The sequence below is a fragment of the Jaculus jaculus genome, chromosome 15, assembly GCF_020740685.1.
Source record: "Jaculus jaculus isolate mJacJac1 chromosome 15, mJacJac1.mat.Y.cur, whole genome shotgun sequence".
Classification (NCBI taxonomy): Eukaryota; Metazoa; Chordata; class Mammalia; order Rodentia; family Dipodidae; genus Jaculus; species Jaculus jaculus.
In genome coordinates, this window is record NC_059116.1 from 37175328 (window position 1) to 37193315 (window position 17988).

Sequence of the window (17988 nt, forward strand, 5' to 3'; positions counted from 1 at the left end):
TGGTTTAACTTGGGTCCTGGGGAATCAAGCCTCAAACTGGGGTCCTTAGGCTCCTCAGGCAAGAGCTGAACTGCTAAACCATCCCTCCAGCCCTGTTTTTTATTTTTTACATTTTATTTATTTATTTGCAATGAGAGGAGAGAGAGAGGCACAGAATGGGCATGCCAGGGCCTCCAGCCACTGTAAACAAACTCCAGATTCATCCACCATTATTGTACATCTGGCTTTATGTAGGTACTTAAAAATCAAACCCAGGTCCTTACGCTTTGCAGGCAAGCTCCCTAAGTACTAAGTCATCTCTCCAGCCCTAAATCCTAGATTTTAATCCGCTGTCAGATGTACAGCTGGCAAAGATTTTCTCCCATTCTGTAGGCTGCCTCTTTGCTCTATTCACAGTGTCCTTTGCTGTACAAAAGCTTTGTAATTTCATGAGGTCCCAGTGGTTGATTAGTGGTCTTACTTCCTGAGTGACTGAGCTTCTATTCAAAAAGTTATTGTCTATTCCAATATGTTGAAGTGTTTCCCTTACTTTTTCCACTAGCAGTTCAGAGAGTTTCAGGTCTGATATTAAGGTTTTTGATCCATTTGAACTTGATTCTTGTGCATGGAAAGAGATAAGGAACTATTTTCATCCTTCTACATTTTGATATCCAGTTTTCCCAGCACCATTTGTTGAAGAGAGTGTCTTTTCTCCAATGAACATTTTTTGGCATTTCTGTTGAAAATCAGATGTCTGTAGCTGCCTGGATTTACATCTGGGTCTTCTGTTCTGTGCCATTGATCTCCATGTCTGTTTTTGTTCCAGCAGCATGCTGTTTCTGTTACTTTGGCTCTGTAATATATTATCTTTTTTTCATTTTAAATATTTTATAGTTTTTATAGTTTTTTGAGGCAGGGTCTCACTGTCGCTCAGGCTGACCTGGAATTCACTCTTGTTGCAATCAGGTTCACATTACTGGCAGAAATTACCCAACTAACAGTAGCTTCTGGGAAAAAGAGCTTTATTTTGGCTTATAGGCTTGAGGGGAAGCTCCACAATGGCAGGGGGAAATGATGGCATGATCTAAAGGGGGACATCACCCCTGACCAACATAAGGTGGACAATAGCAACAGGAATGTGTGCCAAACACTGGCATGGGGAAACTGACTATAACACCCATAAGCCCGCCCCAACAATACCCTCCCTCCAGGAGGCATTAATTCCTAATTATCCATCAGCTGGGAACCTAGCATTCTGAACACCTAAGTTTATGGGGACACCTGACTCAAACCACCACCACAATTCTGTAGTCTCAGAGTGGCCTTGAACTCATGGTGATTCTCTTACCTCTACCTCCCAAGTGCTGGAATTAAGGTGTTCACCACCACGCCCAGCTCTATATTTATTTACTTATGTATTTATTTATTTGAGAGGGAATGGACACACCAGGGCCTTTAGCCACTGCAAAGGAACTCCAGATGCATGTGCCACCATGTGCATCTGGCTCATGTAGTTACTGGGGAATTGAGCCTGGGTCTTTAGGCTTTGCAGGCAAGTGCCTTAACCACCAAGCCATCTCTCCAGCCCACTGTAATATATCTTACAATCAGGTATGGTGATACCACCAGCCTTATTTTTGTTGCTCAGAATTGCTGTGGCTATTCAAGGTCTGTTTATTTATTTGAGAGAGAGAGAGAAAGAAAGAGATAGAAAGAATGGGTGCACCAGAGCCTCCAGCCACTGGAAACGAACTCCAGATGTATGCACCACCTTGTGCATCTGGCCTTATGTGAGTACTGGGGAACTAAACCCAGGTCCTTAACCTTTGCAGGCAAATGCCTTAGTTGCTAAGCCATCTCTCCAGCCCTTGTCAATTTTTTTTATTTTTGTTTGCTTATTTGAGAGAAATAGGCAGGGAGAGAGAGAGAATGGGTGCACCAGGGCCTCCAGCTGCAGCAAATTCCAGATGCATGCACCCCCTTGTGCAGCTGGCTTATGTGGGTCTTGGGGAATCAAACCTGGATCCTTTAGCTTTGCAGGCAAGTGCCTTAACTGCTAAGCCATCTCTCCAGCCCTGGTCTGTGTTTTGTTTTTTGGGAGATTTTTTTAAAAAATTTTTATTAGAATTTTCCATGATTATAAAAAAAATTCCATGGTAATTCCCTCCCTCCCACCCCACTTTCCCCTTTGAAATTCCATTCTCCATCATTTTACCTCCCTATCACAATCATTGTACTTACATAGATTTTTTTTTAAATTTTACATTTGCTTTAGTCTCAGTGCCTGCTACAGGTTTGTTTAAATGATTTATCTCATCTTGTTTTAATTTTGGTAGGTCATATATATCTAGGAAGTAATTTCTTTCAGATTTTCAAACTTAGTGGGGTATATGATCTTAAGGTATATCCTTGTGATTGTCTGAATGTCATTGGTATTTCTTGTCATGGTACCTTTTCATGTCCAATTTTAAAAAATCTTTTTTTGTTTTGTTTTGTTTTTCGAGGTAGGGTCTCACTCTAGCCCAGGCTGACCTGGAATTCACTATGGTGTCTCAGGGTGGCCTTGAACTCATGGCGATCCTCCTACCTCTGCCTCCCAAGTGCTGGGATTAAAGGTGTGCGCCACCATGCCCGGCTAAAAAAATCTTTTAATATTTTTATTTGACAGAGAAGGTTGGGGGGGGGGTGGAGAGAGAATGGATGCACCAGGGCCTCCAGCCACTGCAAATGAACTCCAGACACATGTGCCCCCTTGTGCATCTGGCTAAGGTGGGTCCTAGGGAATTGAACCTGGGTCCTGTGGTTTTGCAGCAAACACCTTAACCGCTAGACCATCCCTCCAGCCCTCATCTCCAATTTCATTAATTTGTATTTCTTCTCTCTTTTGGTAAGTTGTGCTAAGAGTTAATCAATCTTGCTTAGCCTTTCAAAGAACCGTTTTTTTTTTTGTTTTTTTTTTTTTGGTGAGGTAGGGTCTCACTCTAGCTCAGACTAATCTGGCATTTACTATGTAGTCTCAGGGTGGCCTTGTGTGTGCCACCATGCCTCGCTAAGAACCAACTCTTCATTTGAGTGTTCTATTTCATTGATTTCTACCCTGATGTTTATTATTTCTTTCCATCTACTGATTTTGGTTTGCCAAGCTCTTTTTATTTTATTTGAGAGAAAGTGAGACAGAGAGGCAGATATAAATATATAGAGAGAATGAGCATGTGAGGGCCTGTAGCCACTGCAAACAAATGCCAGATGTATGTGCCACCATGGGCATCTAGCTTATGTGGGTATTGGAGAATTGTACCTGAGTCCTTAGGCTTTGTAGGCAAGCGCCTTAACCATTAAGCCATCACTCCAGTCCTTTTTTTTTTTTTTTTTTTCGAGGCAGGGTTTCACTCTAGTCCAGGCTGACTTGGAATTCACTATGTAGTTTCAGGGTGGCCTCAAACTCATGGCAATTCTACCTCTGCCTCCCAAGTACTGGGATTAAAGGCATGGTAGCACACGCCCACTGTTGTTTTTCTGAGGGTTTCTTTTTTTTTTTGAGGTAGGCCTTCACTCTAGCTGGAGCTGATGGTAATCCTCCTGCCTCAGTGTCACAAGCACTGGGATGACATGTGTGAGTCCCTGTGCCTGGCTCAGATGTTTGTTTTGCTATTGTGATTTCATTTCCTTTGGATACACACACAGTCCCAGGAGAGGTCAGAAGCTGATCTACTTTTAATTTTCTGAAGAATCGGTTCTGTTACCTACAATGGCTATGCTAACATGCATATCTCCTAATGACAAAGTGTGAGGGTTTCTCTATCTCCACATCAACATTTGCCTACTCTTCTCTTTGTTAACAGCCACTCTTCGGGTGTGAAGGAGAAAACTTGTATGTAGTAAGATGTTTACAGTTTGATGATTCTTTGCCGGGGGGAGGGTGACAGGTTCTTATGTAGCAAAGTTGGCACTCACTATGTAGCAAAGGATGACCTTGAGCTACCTCCTGCCTCTCCTTCCTGAGTTCTGAGATGACAGACATGTACCACCACATCCAGATTATGCAGTGCTGCAGTGCTGGGGATAGACCCAGGGCCTTGTGCCTGCTGAGCACAACACGGTAGGCTACATCCTCAACCCAGTTTAAATTCTGACCAATATGTCTGAGTATCTCCTCACCCCATCCACACCCGAAGATCTAGAACATTCCTACCACGCAGGGGTACATCCTCATGCCTACCTCATACTCTTTCCCCTCAACCCAGTCACCCACCCACCAGTCCCATCACTATGGGCTCATCAGTTCTCGAACCTTCAATCACCAGTCTTGGCCTGGTGTCTTCTGTTGGGTTCTTTGCTTTCCCAACTTACACCTGCTTGCTGTCTCTGAGGTCATCACTCTCACCTTGGACAGGGCACAGAGCAGAGGCTGCCCAGGCTGGTTTGCTGTCCACCAGAGAGGACCAAATAACAGCTGCGAGGGTCATTTTCCTCTAGGCCACCTGTACAGGCTGTTGTTGGAATAGGATGCTGAGTTGGAAGGGTCCCAGTCCTCAGAGCTCGGCTGTGAGGCTTGCCATGCCCTTCCAGCCTGTCAGGTGGAATCCACAAACAGCAGGAAGGTTCATCAGCCTTTAGGGCAAACCTTTTGAAGCTCTCAGTCCCCTCTTTAAATGTACAAGGGGCACATTAGTCTGGAGTTCATTTGCAGTGGCTGGAGGTCCTGGCATGCCTATTCTCTCTCTTACTTCTTTCTCTGCTTGCAAATAAATAAATGAAATTAAATAATAAAAACATAAAAAATTAAATATTTTATTTATTTGCATGTAGAGAGAGCGAGCGAGAATATGAATGGGGATACCAGGGGCTCCAGTCACTGCAAAGGAACTCTAGAAGAATGCTCCACTGTGTGTACTGGGTAACTGAACCCAGGTCGTTAGATTTTGCAGGCAAGCACCTTAACCTCTGAGCCATCTCTCCAGCCCCTCATTTCTGTCTGTAAAAGAATATTTAATGCAGAAAGAACTCTGTGTAGGGGCTGGAGAGATGGCTTAGCGGTTAAGCGCTTGCCTGTAAAGCCTAAGGACCCCGGTTCGAGGCTCAATTTCCCAGGACCCACGTTAGTCAGATGCACAAGGGGACACACGTGTCTGGAGTTTGTATGCAGTGGTTGGAAGCACTGGCGCGCCCATTCTCTCTTCTCTATCTGCCTCTTTCTCTTGGTAACTCTCAAAAAAAATGAAAAAAAATAAATTTAAAAAAAAAACAGAAAGAACTCTGTATAGGCTTGGCTTGTGAGAAGGAAGAAAAGTAAAAACAAACATATTTTCTCCTACAGGCTTAAGGACATTCCTGGAGTGGGGGCTGTTACTCCTAAACTGTGTCATTCTGTTAGAACAATCAGACAAAAATTAGCAGGAAAAAAAAATCTTTATTTAAGCCAGGCAGGGTGGCACACACCTTTAATCCCAGCACTTGGGAGGCAGAGGTGGGAGGATCGCTGTGAGTTCAAGGCCAGCATGAGACTAGAGTTCCAGGTCAGCCTGAACTAAAGACACTACCATGAAAAATCAAACTCCACCACTTTGTGCATCTGGCTTTTCATGAGTATTGGAGAAAAAAACAGAACAATCTATCTGGTTTGTTTTGCATGTGTGTGTACATGCGGAAGCCAGAGGGCAAGTTCAGGGTCTTCCTCGGTCCATCTCCACCTTACATTTGTTTTGTTTTCAAGGCAGGGTCTCACTTTAGCCCAGGATGACTTGGAACCCATTTGGTGGTCCCAGTGTTCCTCTTACCTCTGCCTTCCAAGTGCTGAAATTAAAGGCATGTGCCACCGCGTTGGGTTTTCACCCTATTTTGTTTTTTGAGGTAGGGTCTCACTCTAGCCCAGGCTGATCTAGAATTCTTTCTGTAGTCCCAGGCTGGCCTTGAACTCGTTGTCATACTCCTACCTCTGCCTCTTGAGTGCTGGGATTAAAGGCATGTGCCACCACACCTGACATTCATTTAATTAATTAATTTATTATTATTTTGGTTTTTAGAGGTAGGATTTCACTCTAGTCCAGGCTAGAATTCAGCATATAGTCTCAGGGTGGCCTCAAACTCATGGCAATCCTTCTAACTCTGCCTCCTGAGTGCTGGGATTAAAGGTGTGCACCACCACACCAGACTAATTTAATTTACTTTTTTGTTTTTCTTTTATGTTTTTTAAATTTTTTTTTTAATTTTTATTTATTTATTTGAGAGCGACAGACACAGAGAGAAAGACAGATAGAGGGAGAGAGAGAGAATGGGCGCGCCAGGGCTTCCAGCCTCTGCAAACAAACTCCAGACGCGTGCGCCCCCTTGTGCATCTGGCTAACGTGGGACCTGGGGAACCGAGCCTCGAACCGGGGTCCTTAGGCTTCATAGGCAAGCGCTTAACCGCTAAGCCATCTCTCCAGCCCTCTTTTAAGTTTTTAAAATATATTTTATTTATTTGAGAGAGAGAAAGAGGTAGAGAGCGAGAAAGAATGTGTGTGGCAGGGCCTCCAGCCACCACAAAAGAACTCCAGATGCTTGCGCCCCCTCGTGCATCTGGCTAACACAGGTCCTGGAGCATCGAACTGGGATCCTTTGGCTTTGCAGGCAAACGCCTTAACCGCTAAGCCATTTCTCCAGCCCACTTTTTTTTCTCACTCTATCCTTGGCTCACTTGGAATTCACTATGTAGTCTTAGGCTGGCCTCGAACTCACCGTGATTGTCTTACCTCTGCCTCCCAAATGCTGGAATTAAATATGTGATACCACATCAGGCTTGTGCACCATCTTACTTACATGTATGATCTGGCATGCTTGCATCACTTTGTGCCTCTGGCTTACATGGGATATAAAGAGTCAAACATGAGTCCTGACGCTTCAGAGACAAGCGCCTTAACCACTAAGCCATCTCTTATTTTGTTTTTGAGGTAGGGTCTTGATCTAGCCTAGGCTGACCTGGAAGTCACTATGTAGTCTCAGGGTAGCCTGAAACTGACAGTGATCCTCCAACCTCTGCTTTCCCAGGGCTGGAATTAGAAGCTGGGCGTGGTGGCGCAAGCTTTTAATCCCAGCACTTGGGAGGCAGAGGTAGAAGGATGGCCATGAGTTCGAGGCCACCCTGAGACTACATAGTGAAGTCCAGGTTAGCCTGGGCTGGAGTGAGACACTACCTCAAAAAAACAAAAACAAAAGCTGGGCGTGGTGGTGCACGCCTTTAATCCCAGCACTCGGGAGGCAGAGGTAGGAGAATTGCCGTGAGTTCGAGGCCACCCTGAGACTCCATAGTGAATTCCAGGTCAGCCTGGGCTAGAGTGAGACCCTACCTTGAAAAACCAAAAAAAAAAAAAAAAAAAAAAAAACACCAAAAAACAAAGAAAACAAAAACAAACAAGCAAAAAAAGCATGTGTCACCATGCCTGGCTTTATTTATTGAAATAATAATCTTCCCTGTTTTATTTTTAAATAAAAGAGTATATGAGAGAATGGGCACTTTAGGGCCTTCTGCCACTGTAAATAAACTTCAGATGCATGTACCACCTTGTGCATCTGGCTTTATGTGGGTACAGGGAATTCGAACCCAGGCTGTCAGGCTGTTTTGTAAGGAAGCACTTTAACCACTGAGACATCTCTCCAGTCGTCACTTTATTTTTTTGAAACATGGCTTCTCGCTAAACCTGGTGCTCTCTCATTTCACTAGACTGGTTGGACAGTGAACCCCAGAGATCCTCTTGTCTCCACCTACCCAGTACTGGGATCACAGGTGGGCATGCTGTACCTAGCTTTTACATGGGTGTTGAGGATCTCGAACTCAGGTCCTCACACTTGCATGGCAAGCACTTTACCAAGTGAGCCATCCTCCCAGCTACATACATACATACATGATGACAGCCTAGATACACAGTGAAGACTAGGGTAGTGCTCAGTGGTGGAGTGACAGCCTAGAATCCACAGTGAGGGCTGGGAGTGTGATCAGTGGTGGAGTGACACCTTAGAACCCACAGTGAGGGCTGTGGGCGTGGTTAGCTATAGTGTAGTTGCCTAGCATGTTCTAGGACTGGGGTTCCATTCTTGCTAGAATGAGACCAGTCTGTTGAGCGCGCTCTCTCTCTCTCCATACACACACACACACACACACACACACACACACACACATAATTTTTGTTGTTTTTCTGATGTCGGGTCTCACTCTATCCCAAGGTGGCCTTGAACTCATGGTGATCCTCCTACCTCTGCCTCCAGAGTGCTGGGATTAGAGGTGTGCACCACCATGCTCGGCGGTATGTTTGTTTTTTTTTTTTACGTTTGCAAAATTTTACTCAAAACAGACTTCATTATGAATTTAATATCCAAGGAACCCCTTGATTTCACAAATATGGGCAGCATGGCAAATTTTTAATTTAAAACAATCCTGTTACATGATAAAAGACAGTTTCCATAACCTTTAGTCCCACTCCTGAGGGGCGGTGCAGTCCTCGAGCAGCGCCAGACTTCTGCATCATGCTGAATGTATAGCTTAATTCCTACATTAAACAGGAAGGAAGATGACTTTCATGGTCCAAAGAGAATAAACTGTTCCTAGCTAACACTCCTGGCTGGATTCTCATGTGTTCAAGTTCAGATGACATTAAGCATTTCTCTCTCACTGGCCTTTTACACCCACACCTAGTTTCCTCACAAAAATAACTGGAAACAATACTTGAAAGTAGAGTGACACTGGGATGTGACAAGTGTAATCTAAGTGCACCTAATCATGTCATTGTACTTTCAATGAGAATGGCTAGTGGAGATATGCACCCTGATGCCACAGTAACTTAGGCTATAAAAAGAACTCAAAGAAGCTGGGCATGGTGGCACACATCTTTAATCCCAGCACTTGGGAGGTAGAGGTAGGAGGATGGCCATGAGTTCAAGGCCACCCTAAGACTACACAGTGAATTCCAGGCCAGCCTGGGCTAGAGCGAGATACTACCTTGAAAAACCAAAAATAAATTCTGCTCGATGAAGGAGGCAGGGTGCTGTATCCCAGGAGGAGCTAGACTGAGGTTGCAGGTTATCCACTCCGGTGTTCGTCTCACTTTGACCTGAAGCCAGGCTGCAGTACAGGACGTGTAGACTGCAGCTAGTCCATGAATTGTCACAAAAAGCATGAGGAGGGCTCCTAACACACCAGAGATTTTCACCAAGGCTGTAAATCTCGGCCCCAGGGCCCACAGAAAGCACAAATCCCTTTTACACTTTTGACGTTATAAGTTCTCCCGCTCTGTGTGGGAATGGGCATGCCAGGGCCTGTTGGCTTAACGTGGGTACTGGGGCATTGAACTCAGGCTCAGCACGCTTTGCAAGCAAGTGCCTGAAACCACTGAGCCATGGGATCTCTGAGCTCATTTTACAGATGCAGAACTTGGAGGCCGGGGTCCCACAGTCTGATACAGGCCTGGGCAGTAGATGGACCCTTTTCACAGATGGGAACTTCGATGCCCAGCCACTTTGGCTGATCCGCAGCTCCTAATGTTGAGTGCAACCCGGCGCCCTGATTGAACGTCTGCCCTTTGCCTCTTCCCCAACCACCCCGCAAAAACTGCGCCCAAGGTACTCGCTCCTGACCTGGGGAAACTGAGACCTGAGGCTCCCGGCCACCCCTCTGTCCGTGTGCAGAGCCTCGGCTCCCCAGGGCTTTACCTAGAGGACCAGCGTGGACTGCCGAGCGCGGGAAAGCCCACCGAGCGCGGAAGCCTTAGAGAGCCCCCAAGCAAACAAACCGCAAAGATCAAGCCACCTCCTGCGCACGCGCGCACGCACGCACGCTCACGCGCTGCTGCGACCACGCCCCCTCCGTCGGCGGGAAACGACCGCCAGAGGGGGTGGGACGGTTAGTGAGCAGAGAGCGCCGCGACTGCAGCGCGCTGGCGCGAGACTCCGGCCTCACACCTGGTGCTCTTACTCAGTGCGCACGCGCGGGCGCTTCTGGGCAGAAAGGGGAGGCCAGGCTTGGGTTTCAGTGCGCATGCGCAAGCCTCCCGCCTCACCCGGAGTCGGCCTCTGCACTACGCACGCGCGGGCGTCTCCGGGCAGAAACTGAGCCCGGTTCGGGCGCAGGGGCTTGTGGGAGGGCTTAAGGAAGTAAAATGGCGGATCTGGCGAACGAAGGTAAGGGAAGGCGCTGTCGGGGGCCCGCTGACGGCCGGGCACGGGGCTGAGGGAGGCTTAGGGACCTCTAGACCTGAAGGGTTAGCACCCCAACGCATGGGAAGCACATCTGTTCCGTTTTAGTGGCTCTTGCCGCCCGCATTGCGTCCCCTCAGGCCGGATTCACCGGTGCGGCCCATCTCTTGCGGCGCGTCCCCGTCTTTTCCTACCGACATGCCCATGGAGCCTCGGCCGCTGGGGTCGGGGACCTGAGGCTTTTCCTTTTCGCCAGTCGGGCCTGGAACCAGAAAGGAGCCGGGAGGCTGGGCCTGAACCTCAGCTTCGTGTGTACGTCCAGCCCCGGGCCTGTCGTGATCGCCTCGCTTCTGTCCCAACCCCAGCATCCCGCTGGGCCGATCCCCTGCCAGCCTCACTTCTGCCGCCCCCACGAGCTGCACCCCGATTCCTACCAGTTCCCCCCAGATCTTCCGGGGACATCTTGTTCCCTTCCCTCCCGTCGCCACCCTGGCCACCCTACTTGAGTCCTGGCTGCTTCTACACCTCTTCCTCCGGTGTTGCTTTTTTTGGCACTGTGAGATTTCCCCTTCTTGTAAGCTCTGTTACCCTCAGGGTCCCTCAGTCCAAGCCCTGTCACCCCCAGGCCCCGTCATCTTTTAAAAATGTCCACCCCAGATTCCCCTCTTCTTGTAAACCTTGACGCCCCCAGATCTCTTCCTGCTGGGCCTGTTTCACCCTGAGATCTCCGCCTCCTCTTGCCCCGACCCTGTGCTTCTTAGGACTAACACCTCAGAAACCTGTAGAGGAGCATTGGTGACAGGCTGCTGTGCTTGCCCCTCACATCCACAGGACTCCCCAGGCCTATATTGAGCTGAGTCCTTTTTTTCAGTGCACAGTGGCCGGGGAGCAAACTGTCCCACCTGCGTGGCCTTGGTCTGCCCCCAACATTTGCTACTCTTCCACAAAACACAGTGATGTGGGGTTGCCCTTAATGTGTGCTTAGTGTTGGAGGCCACTTGGGCATGTTACAGAGACCCCCATCTGTGGACATGGTGTTGCACTGGCATACTCAGTGTCTGCCAGAGCTTCTTGAGGCAGGTGCCTTTAAGTTACTTCCCTGAGGCAGGTTACGCAGCTGGTAAGGGGCAGCAGCCAGAAGAGAGACTGAGTAACAGGAAACTGATGAGCTATACTGTGTAGATTCTGAACTTGCACGTGCGTGTACAAGCAGAGGTCAGAGGAAGACATCGGCTGTCTTCTATCACGCTTCTGCCTTATTTCCAGCAGTCTCATTTTAAACTTGGAGTTTCCTTTTTCTCTGTAGGGTCTCACTCCAGCCCAGACTGACCTGGAATTCACTTTGTAGTCTCAGGGTGGCTTTGAACTCATGGTGATCCTCCCACATCTGCCTCCCAAAGTGCTGGGATTAAAGCCTGTGCCATCATGACTGGCTGCATTTATTTTCTTTTTCTCTCTCTCTCTCTTTCTTTCTTTCTTTCTTTCTTTTTGTTTACTTATTTGTTTGAGAGAGACAGACAGAGAAAGAGGCAGAGAAAGATAGAATGAGCAGGCCATGGCCTCCAGCCACTGCAGCCTAACTCCAGACACATGCATCCCCTTGTGCATTTGGCTAATGAGAGTCCTGGGGAATCCAGCCTCAAACTGGGTTCCTTAGGCTTTACAGGCAAGCACTTAACTGCTAAGCCATCTCTCCAAATCTCTTCTTTATTTTTATTTTATTTATTTAGATAGGTAAATAGGAGGGAGGCAGAGAGAGAGATAATAGGAATGCCAGGACCTCTAGCCACTGCAAACGAATTCCAGAAGCATGTGCCACCATGTGCATCTGGCTTACATGGGACCTGGAGAATTGAACCTGGTTCCTTAGACTTCACAGGCAAACAAGCACCTTAACTGCTAAGCCATTTCTCCAGCCCTGCATTTTCTTTCGTTTTTTAAAAAAAATACTGGGCTGTGGGCTGGAGAGATGGTTTAGCGGTTAAGGCGCTTGCCTACAAAGCCAAAGGACCCAGGTTCAACTCCCCAGGACCCACATAAACCAGATGCACAAGGGGGTACATGCATCTAGAGTTTGTTTGCAGTGGCTGGAGGCCCTGGCACACCTATTCTCTCTCTCTTTCTCTGTACCTGCCTATTTCTGTATCTCACTCTCTCTCTCTCTCAAATAAATAAATAAAAATAAATTTAAAAAATTGGGATGGGGAAATGGCTTAGTGGTTAAGGCATTTGCCTGTGAAGTTGAGGACCCACGTGAGCCAGATGCACAAGGGGTTACATGTGTCTGGAGTTTGTTTGCAGTGGCTAGAGGCTCTGGTGTGCCCATTCTCTCTGTCTCTCTCTCTCTCATAAATAAATTTTAAAAGAATATTTTATTTAGTTATTTATTTGAGAGAGAGAGTGTACGCAGCAGATAGAGGGAGAGAATGGGTGTGTCAGGGCCTCTAGCTACTGCAAATGTACTCCAGATGCATGTGCCACCTTGTGCATCTGTCTTATGTGGATACTGGGGAATTGAACCTGGGTCCTTAGGCTTCACAGCAAATGCCTTACCCTGTAAGCTGTCTCCCAGCCCCTGTATTTTCTTTCTTTTTTAAATATTTTTTTTTTTTTTGAGAGAGAATGGATACGTCAGGACCTCTAGCCACTGCAAACAAACTCCAGACACATGTAACCCCTTGTGCATCTGGCTCACGTGGGTCCTGAGAAATCGAGCCTGGGTCCTTTGGCTTTGCAGGCAAGTGCCTTAACTGCTAAGCATCTTTCCAGTGCCCATTTTCCTCTCTCTCTCTCTTGAGTTTTCAAGGTAAGGTCTCACTCTAGCCCAGGCTGACCTGGAATTCATGTTGTAATCTCAGGGTGACCTGGAACTCATACCTCCCAAGTGCTGTGGGATTAAAGGTGTATGCCACCACACCCAGCTGCATTTTCTTTCTCTCTCTCTCTTTTATTTTTTCCCCTTCCAAAGTAAGGTCTCACTGTAGCTCAGGCTGACCTGGAATTCACTATGCAGTCTCAGGGTGGCCTCAAACTCACAATGAATCTCCTGGCTCTGCCTCCCAAGTGCTGGGATTAAAGGTGTGCACCATCATGCCCGGCTTTTCTCTCTCTCTAAAATAAAAATCATATATATAATTTGAGAGAGGATGAATGGGCATGCAGGACCTCCTGCCAGTGTAAATGAACTCCAGATGTATGCATCACCTTGGGGTCTTGGGGAATTGAATCTGGGTCCTTTGGCTTTGCAGGCAAGTGCAACCGCTAAGCCATCTCTCTAGCCCTCCTCTCTTTATTTTTCAAGGTAGGGTCTCACTCTAGCCCAGACTGATCTAGAATTCAATTTGTAGTCTTAGAGTATCCTGGAACTTAGGCCTCCCAAGTGCTGATTTATTTATTTGAGAAAGAGGCAGATAGAGAGAGAGAGAATGGGCATGCCAGGGCCTCTAGCCACTGCAAACTCCAGACACATGTGCCACACTGTGCATCTGGCTTACATGGGCACAGGGAAGTTGAACCTGGGTCCTTAGGCTTCACAGGCAAGTGCTTTAACCACTAAGCCATCTCTCCAGCCCTTCCCTTTTCTTTTTGAGGCAGCTGTCCATCTAGCCAGGCTGGCCTGAAACTCAGGCTGGGCGGCTGGCCTTAAACTTCCAAAGATCCTCCTACCTCTGCCTCCCAAGTGCTGGGATTAAAGGCGTGCACAACTGCTAAAAACTATATATATACATATATATAATGTGAGTACTGGGGAATTGGACCCAGGTTGTTAGGCTTTGCAGGCATGAACCTTAACTGCTAAGTCATCTTTCTAACCCCTGAATTTAAAAAATAATATTTATTTATTTTTTATTTTTTTTTGTTGCTCATTTTTTATTTATTTATTTGAGAGTGACAGAGAGAGAAAGAGGCAGATAGAGAGAGAGACTGAGTGAGAATGGGCGCGCCAGGGCTTCCAGCCACTGCAAATGTACTCCAGACTCGTGCGCCCCCTTGTGCATCTGGCTAATGTGGGTCCTGGAAAATCAAGCCTCGAACCGGGGTCCTTAGGCTTCACAGGCAAGCGCTTAACCGCTAAGCCATCTCTCTAGCCCTATTTATTTGTTTTTATTTATTTTTTTGAGGTAAGGTCTCACTCTAGTTCAGGCTGACCTGGAATTCACTTTGTAATCTCAGGGTGTCCTTGAACTTAAGGTGATCCTCCTACCACTGCCTCCTGAATGCTGGGATTAAAGGCATGCGCCACCATACCTGGCTAGCCCCTAAATTTTTTAAAAAATATTTTATTTATTTGGGAGAGAGAATGGGTGCACCAGGACCCTTAGACACTACAAACAAACTCCAGACGCATGTACCAGCTAGTGCATCTGGCTTATGTGGGCCCTGAGGAATTGAACCTGGGTCCTTAGGCTTCGCAGGCAAATGCCTTATCCACTAAGCCATCACTCCAGCCCAGTTTGTTTTTTTTTCAAGGTAAGGTTTCATACTAGCACAGGATGACTTGGAACTCATTTAAGGTAGATACAGAGTATGGTTGTGCCAGGGCCTCTTGCCATTGCAAACTAACAGACAAATACACCACTTTGCACATCTGGCTTTATGTTAGTACTGTGGAGTCAAACTGGCTATCAGGCTTTGCAAGCAAGTGCCTTTAACCACTGGTCCATCTCCCCACCCTCAGGGTGTCTTTTGTTTGCTGCAGCAATTGCTAGACCAGCTGGCCCTTGAGCTTAGCTTCAAGATGCTCCTGACATGAAGATCTCTTTGGAAAGCCTGCCTGTCCCCAACCTTACCCCTCATTGTCAGTGAAGTCACTCTCCAGGGTCCTGTAGTTCATACTTAAAACAGATCTGTCCCTTTTGCCTATACGTATTTCCAGAGTACCTTATGCTCTCACTACTACTGCAGTTTTGTTCCCTCCACCCACTACATGGTCTGGCTTTCTCTGTGGTCCTTGAATGGGCTGTTTGTTCGCTGTTGGCTTCTCTACCTGGACTACCCCTTGCCTGGACCCCATGACCTGTTCTGTTTAGCTCCGTTTTACTTTTGTGTTTTGTTTTTTTTTTTGGTTTTTCGAAGTAGGGTCTCACTCTGTTCCAGGCTGACCTGGAATTAACTATGTAGTCTCAGGATGGGCTCAAACGATCCTCCTACCTCTGCTGGGATTAAAGGCGTGTGCCACTCACCTGGTTTATTCTCTCTCTTTTAAAATATATTTTATTTATTTGAGAGAGAGAAAGAGAGTGAGTGGGTGCACCAGGGCCTCCAACCACTGCAAATGAACTCCAGATGCAGGTGCCCCTTGTGCATCTGGCTTACATGGGTCCTGGCAAGTCGAACCGGGATCCTTTGACTTTGCAGGCAAACACCTTAACCACTAAGCCATCTCTCCAGCCCCCATTTTACTCTTGAGTACTTGGATGGTTACCTGTTTTAAATGGTGACCCTATTTCCTGTCCTCTTTGCCCTGTACTTACCACTTGCCAGATCCTCCAGGCAGGCACATGTGGTACATGAATGAATGAATGAACAAATGAATGATTTGGCCAGTGAGAATTCTCATCATTCTCATTCTCATCTCATTCTTTGAGCCCAAAGAACTATGGGTTGCTATTTTCTAGGAGTAATTGTTGGTTCTTATAAGGGGGTGGGCAGTTTTCAGCCTTTCTGCCATAAGTTCTGTAGTCTGTGACACGAGTGTTCTCTGGTAACCTATACAGTGTAAAAGAAAGAAATGGAAAGTTTGCCTCTACAAATTTTTACATAGGACGTGCCCCACTTGCATTGTATTTTGTCTGGTGCCTGTTCTGTGACATGTACTTTTGCGGGGCAGATGAAGAATCCAGGGTAGGGTGCTGGATGCTTGTCTCCATGTGAGCTCGGGCTTCCTGGCCTGTGTTTCACAGTTTTGAGGACTAGCCATGGTTACTCAGACTATAATCCTCAGTCAACTGTCTTCCCCCTAGACTTCCCTCATCCAGTCAGTGTCTGTCTGTGCTCTGGGCATCCCATCTTTGTGGCAGTCAGGTGGAGGTTGTGCTCTCTGGCTGGGTGTCCAAATCCCCCAGGGATCCCTCTATATCCATAAGTGTGTGGCTGCCATCCTATGAGGAGCCAAGTGGCCCCAGGCACCTGGGCTTGGACTGTCAAGGGCAGCCCAGGTGATTCTGCTTTGCAGAGTTCAAAGTGCTACATCAGGCAGCTCAGGTGAGGTGCACATGCTCACATACAAAGAAGCATCTTCGGTGGTCCAGCACTGTATCCATCCTGTTGGCTCTTGTTGACATGGTGATCTCATAAAGAGGTGGGCAGTTTTCACCGCCATTCTATGGTAGTTCTGTAGTCTATGGCTTTCTCATCCACTTGCAATGATTTCTCTCCTGGAGGATAGGGAGACAGGTGGATGGAATTGGGATGTGATAGCGGGCTGACCAGCAAAGATAGATAAGACATAACAAGAAAGAGCTGCTCAGAACCATGGGAAATGGTGTTTCCAAGATACTGGCAATTAGTAATGGGTTAGATTCCTAGCAGGCTGTGGGTAAGCATGCTGAGGGATGGGAACAGTATGGAACAGCTCTCTCCTTTGGGGCACTAACACTTGGCTGAGAAGGCTGGCCTGTGTGTGGCCCAAGTGTACTTACTCCATGCCTATAGTGCCCACCTGTGCCTCCAGTCATGGCCGCCATGTGCCCTGGGTTAGTCCCCAGGAGGATTGGGTCTCTCATCCTTCTGAATCCTATCTGCCTCTCATAGTATGGCACTTTCGTGTAAATTTCTCAACCTGGGTGCACTCAATTCCAGGGAGCAGCTCCTTGGCTGTAGTGGGTACCACCCTTAGCATGGGCAGCCTTCACCCACTGGGTGCTCATAGCACCTCTCTCTCCACCTCCAGCTGTGGTAGCCATAGTGCCTACAGACATTGCCCATATCCCTCAGATACTTGTAACCCTCTGGTAACTCACTCCTCATCGTTCCTGATCCTTGCCTTAAACTTAACTCTTTAGGATTGGGAAAAACAAGAGTCTGCTTGTTTTCAGTTTTGTTTTTTTTTTTAAATTATTGCAATGTATTGCATTACTGGAGAGCAAGTTGGCCAGACTATCCCTTTTGTGGGAAGGTTAAAAAAAAAAAGTATTTTCCCAAACCTTCCCCCTCCCCCTCCCCCCCAACTGCACAGCAATGGCTGAACACATTTGGTGACAAAAACAATTTGCAGAAGTGGTCTAGGGACTACATTATGAATTGTTCCACTATAAGACATACAATTGGCTTCCTTGTGAATCAGATGTTTTTACATAAACTAAATGAGTTTGTTTTATTACACCAAAGACAACAGGGCACCAAAGTTACATGCGAGAATTTGTAAGAAAACAAGGTTGGTTGTCACAAGTGGCTGGAGCTAAAGCCAGATTGAGCAGTTGGTAGCAGAGGACCATGCATTTCCTCATCTGGACACTCTGGCTTCTGAAGCTATTGAAACCTCACAGAGACCTACACTGGAGTCTTCAATGGCAGCAGAGATCATCAGAGAAACCAGAAATTAACCAGATGCAATTCTTACCTCAAAAGAATGCACAGAGCTGGTTCCTCACAGCCAGAAGAAAAGCATGGAAGACACCACACTGGCTCTCAGTTTCTTGGAAGTATATGAGGTCTGAAGTAAATGGGAGAGTCCATTAAGTCTTAGAAAGGGAGAAGTAGAGAGTAGTTTTAGGAAGTGTTTGCCCTTGGTCCGATCAGCAACCTGGCTATGCCTGAACCAGGGCCGAGATTTGGCACCTATGGCTGGGTGGAGACCACACTGTTTTGTTACTAAAGTCCCACCTGGAAAAGATGACCCTTCTG

The 17988-nt window shown here is 47.0% G+C and overlaps 1 protein-coding gene across 5 annotated transcripts in view; it reads left to right on the forward strand.

Moving 5' to 3' along the window:
• The first annotated feature begins 10009 nt into the window (after positions 1-10009).
• Positions 10010-17988, forward strand: part of Ranbp3 (RAN binding protein 3) — a 46796-nt gene continuing 38817 nt past the window's right edge. Inside the window, exon 1 of one of the 5 annotated variants that reach the window (XM_045134910.1) lies at positions 10010-10128. In XM_045134910.1, the coding sequence (XP_044990845.1) occupies positions 10107-10128 (22 nt within the window). In that variant the 5' untranslated portion in view covers positions 10010-10106. The remainder of the gene's footprint in view (positions 10129-17988) is intronic. The other 4 variants (XM_045134909.1, XM_045134908.1, XM_045134907.1 and 1 more) reach the window with 4 other exon arrangements.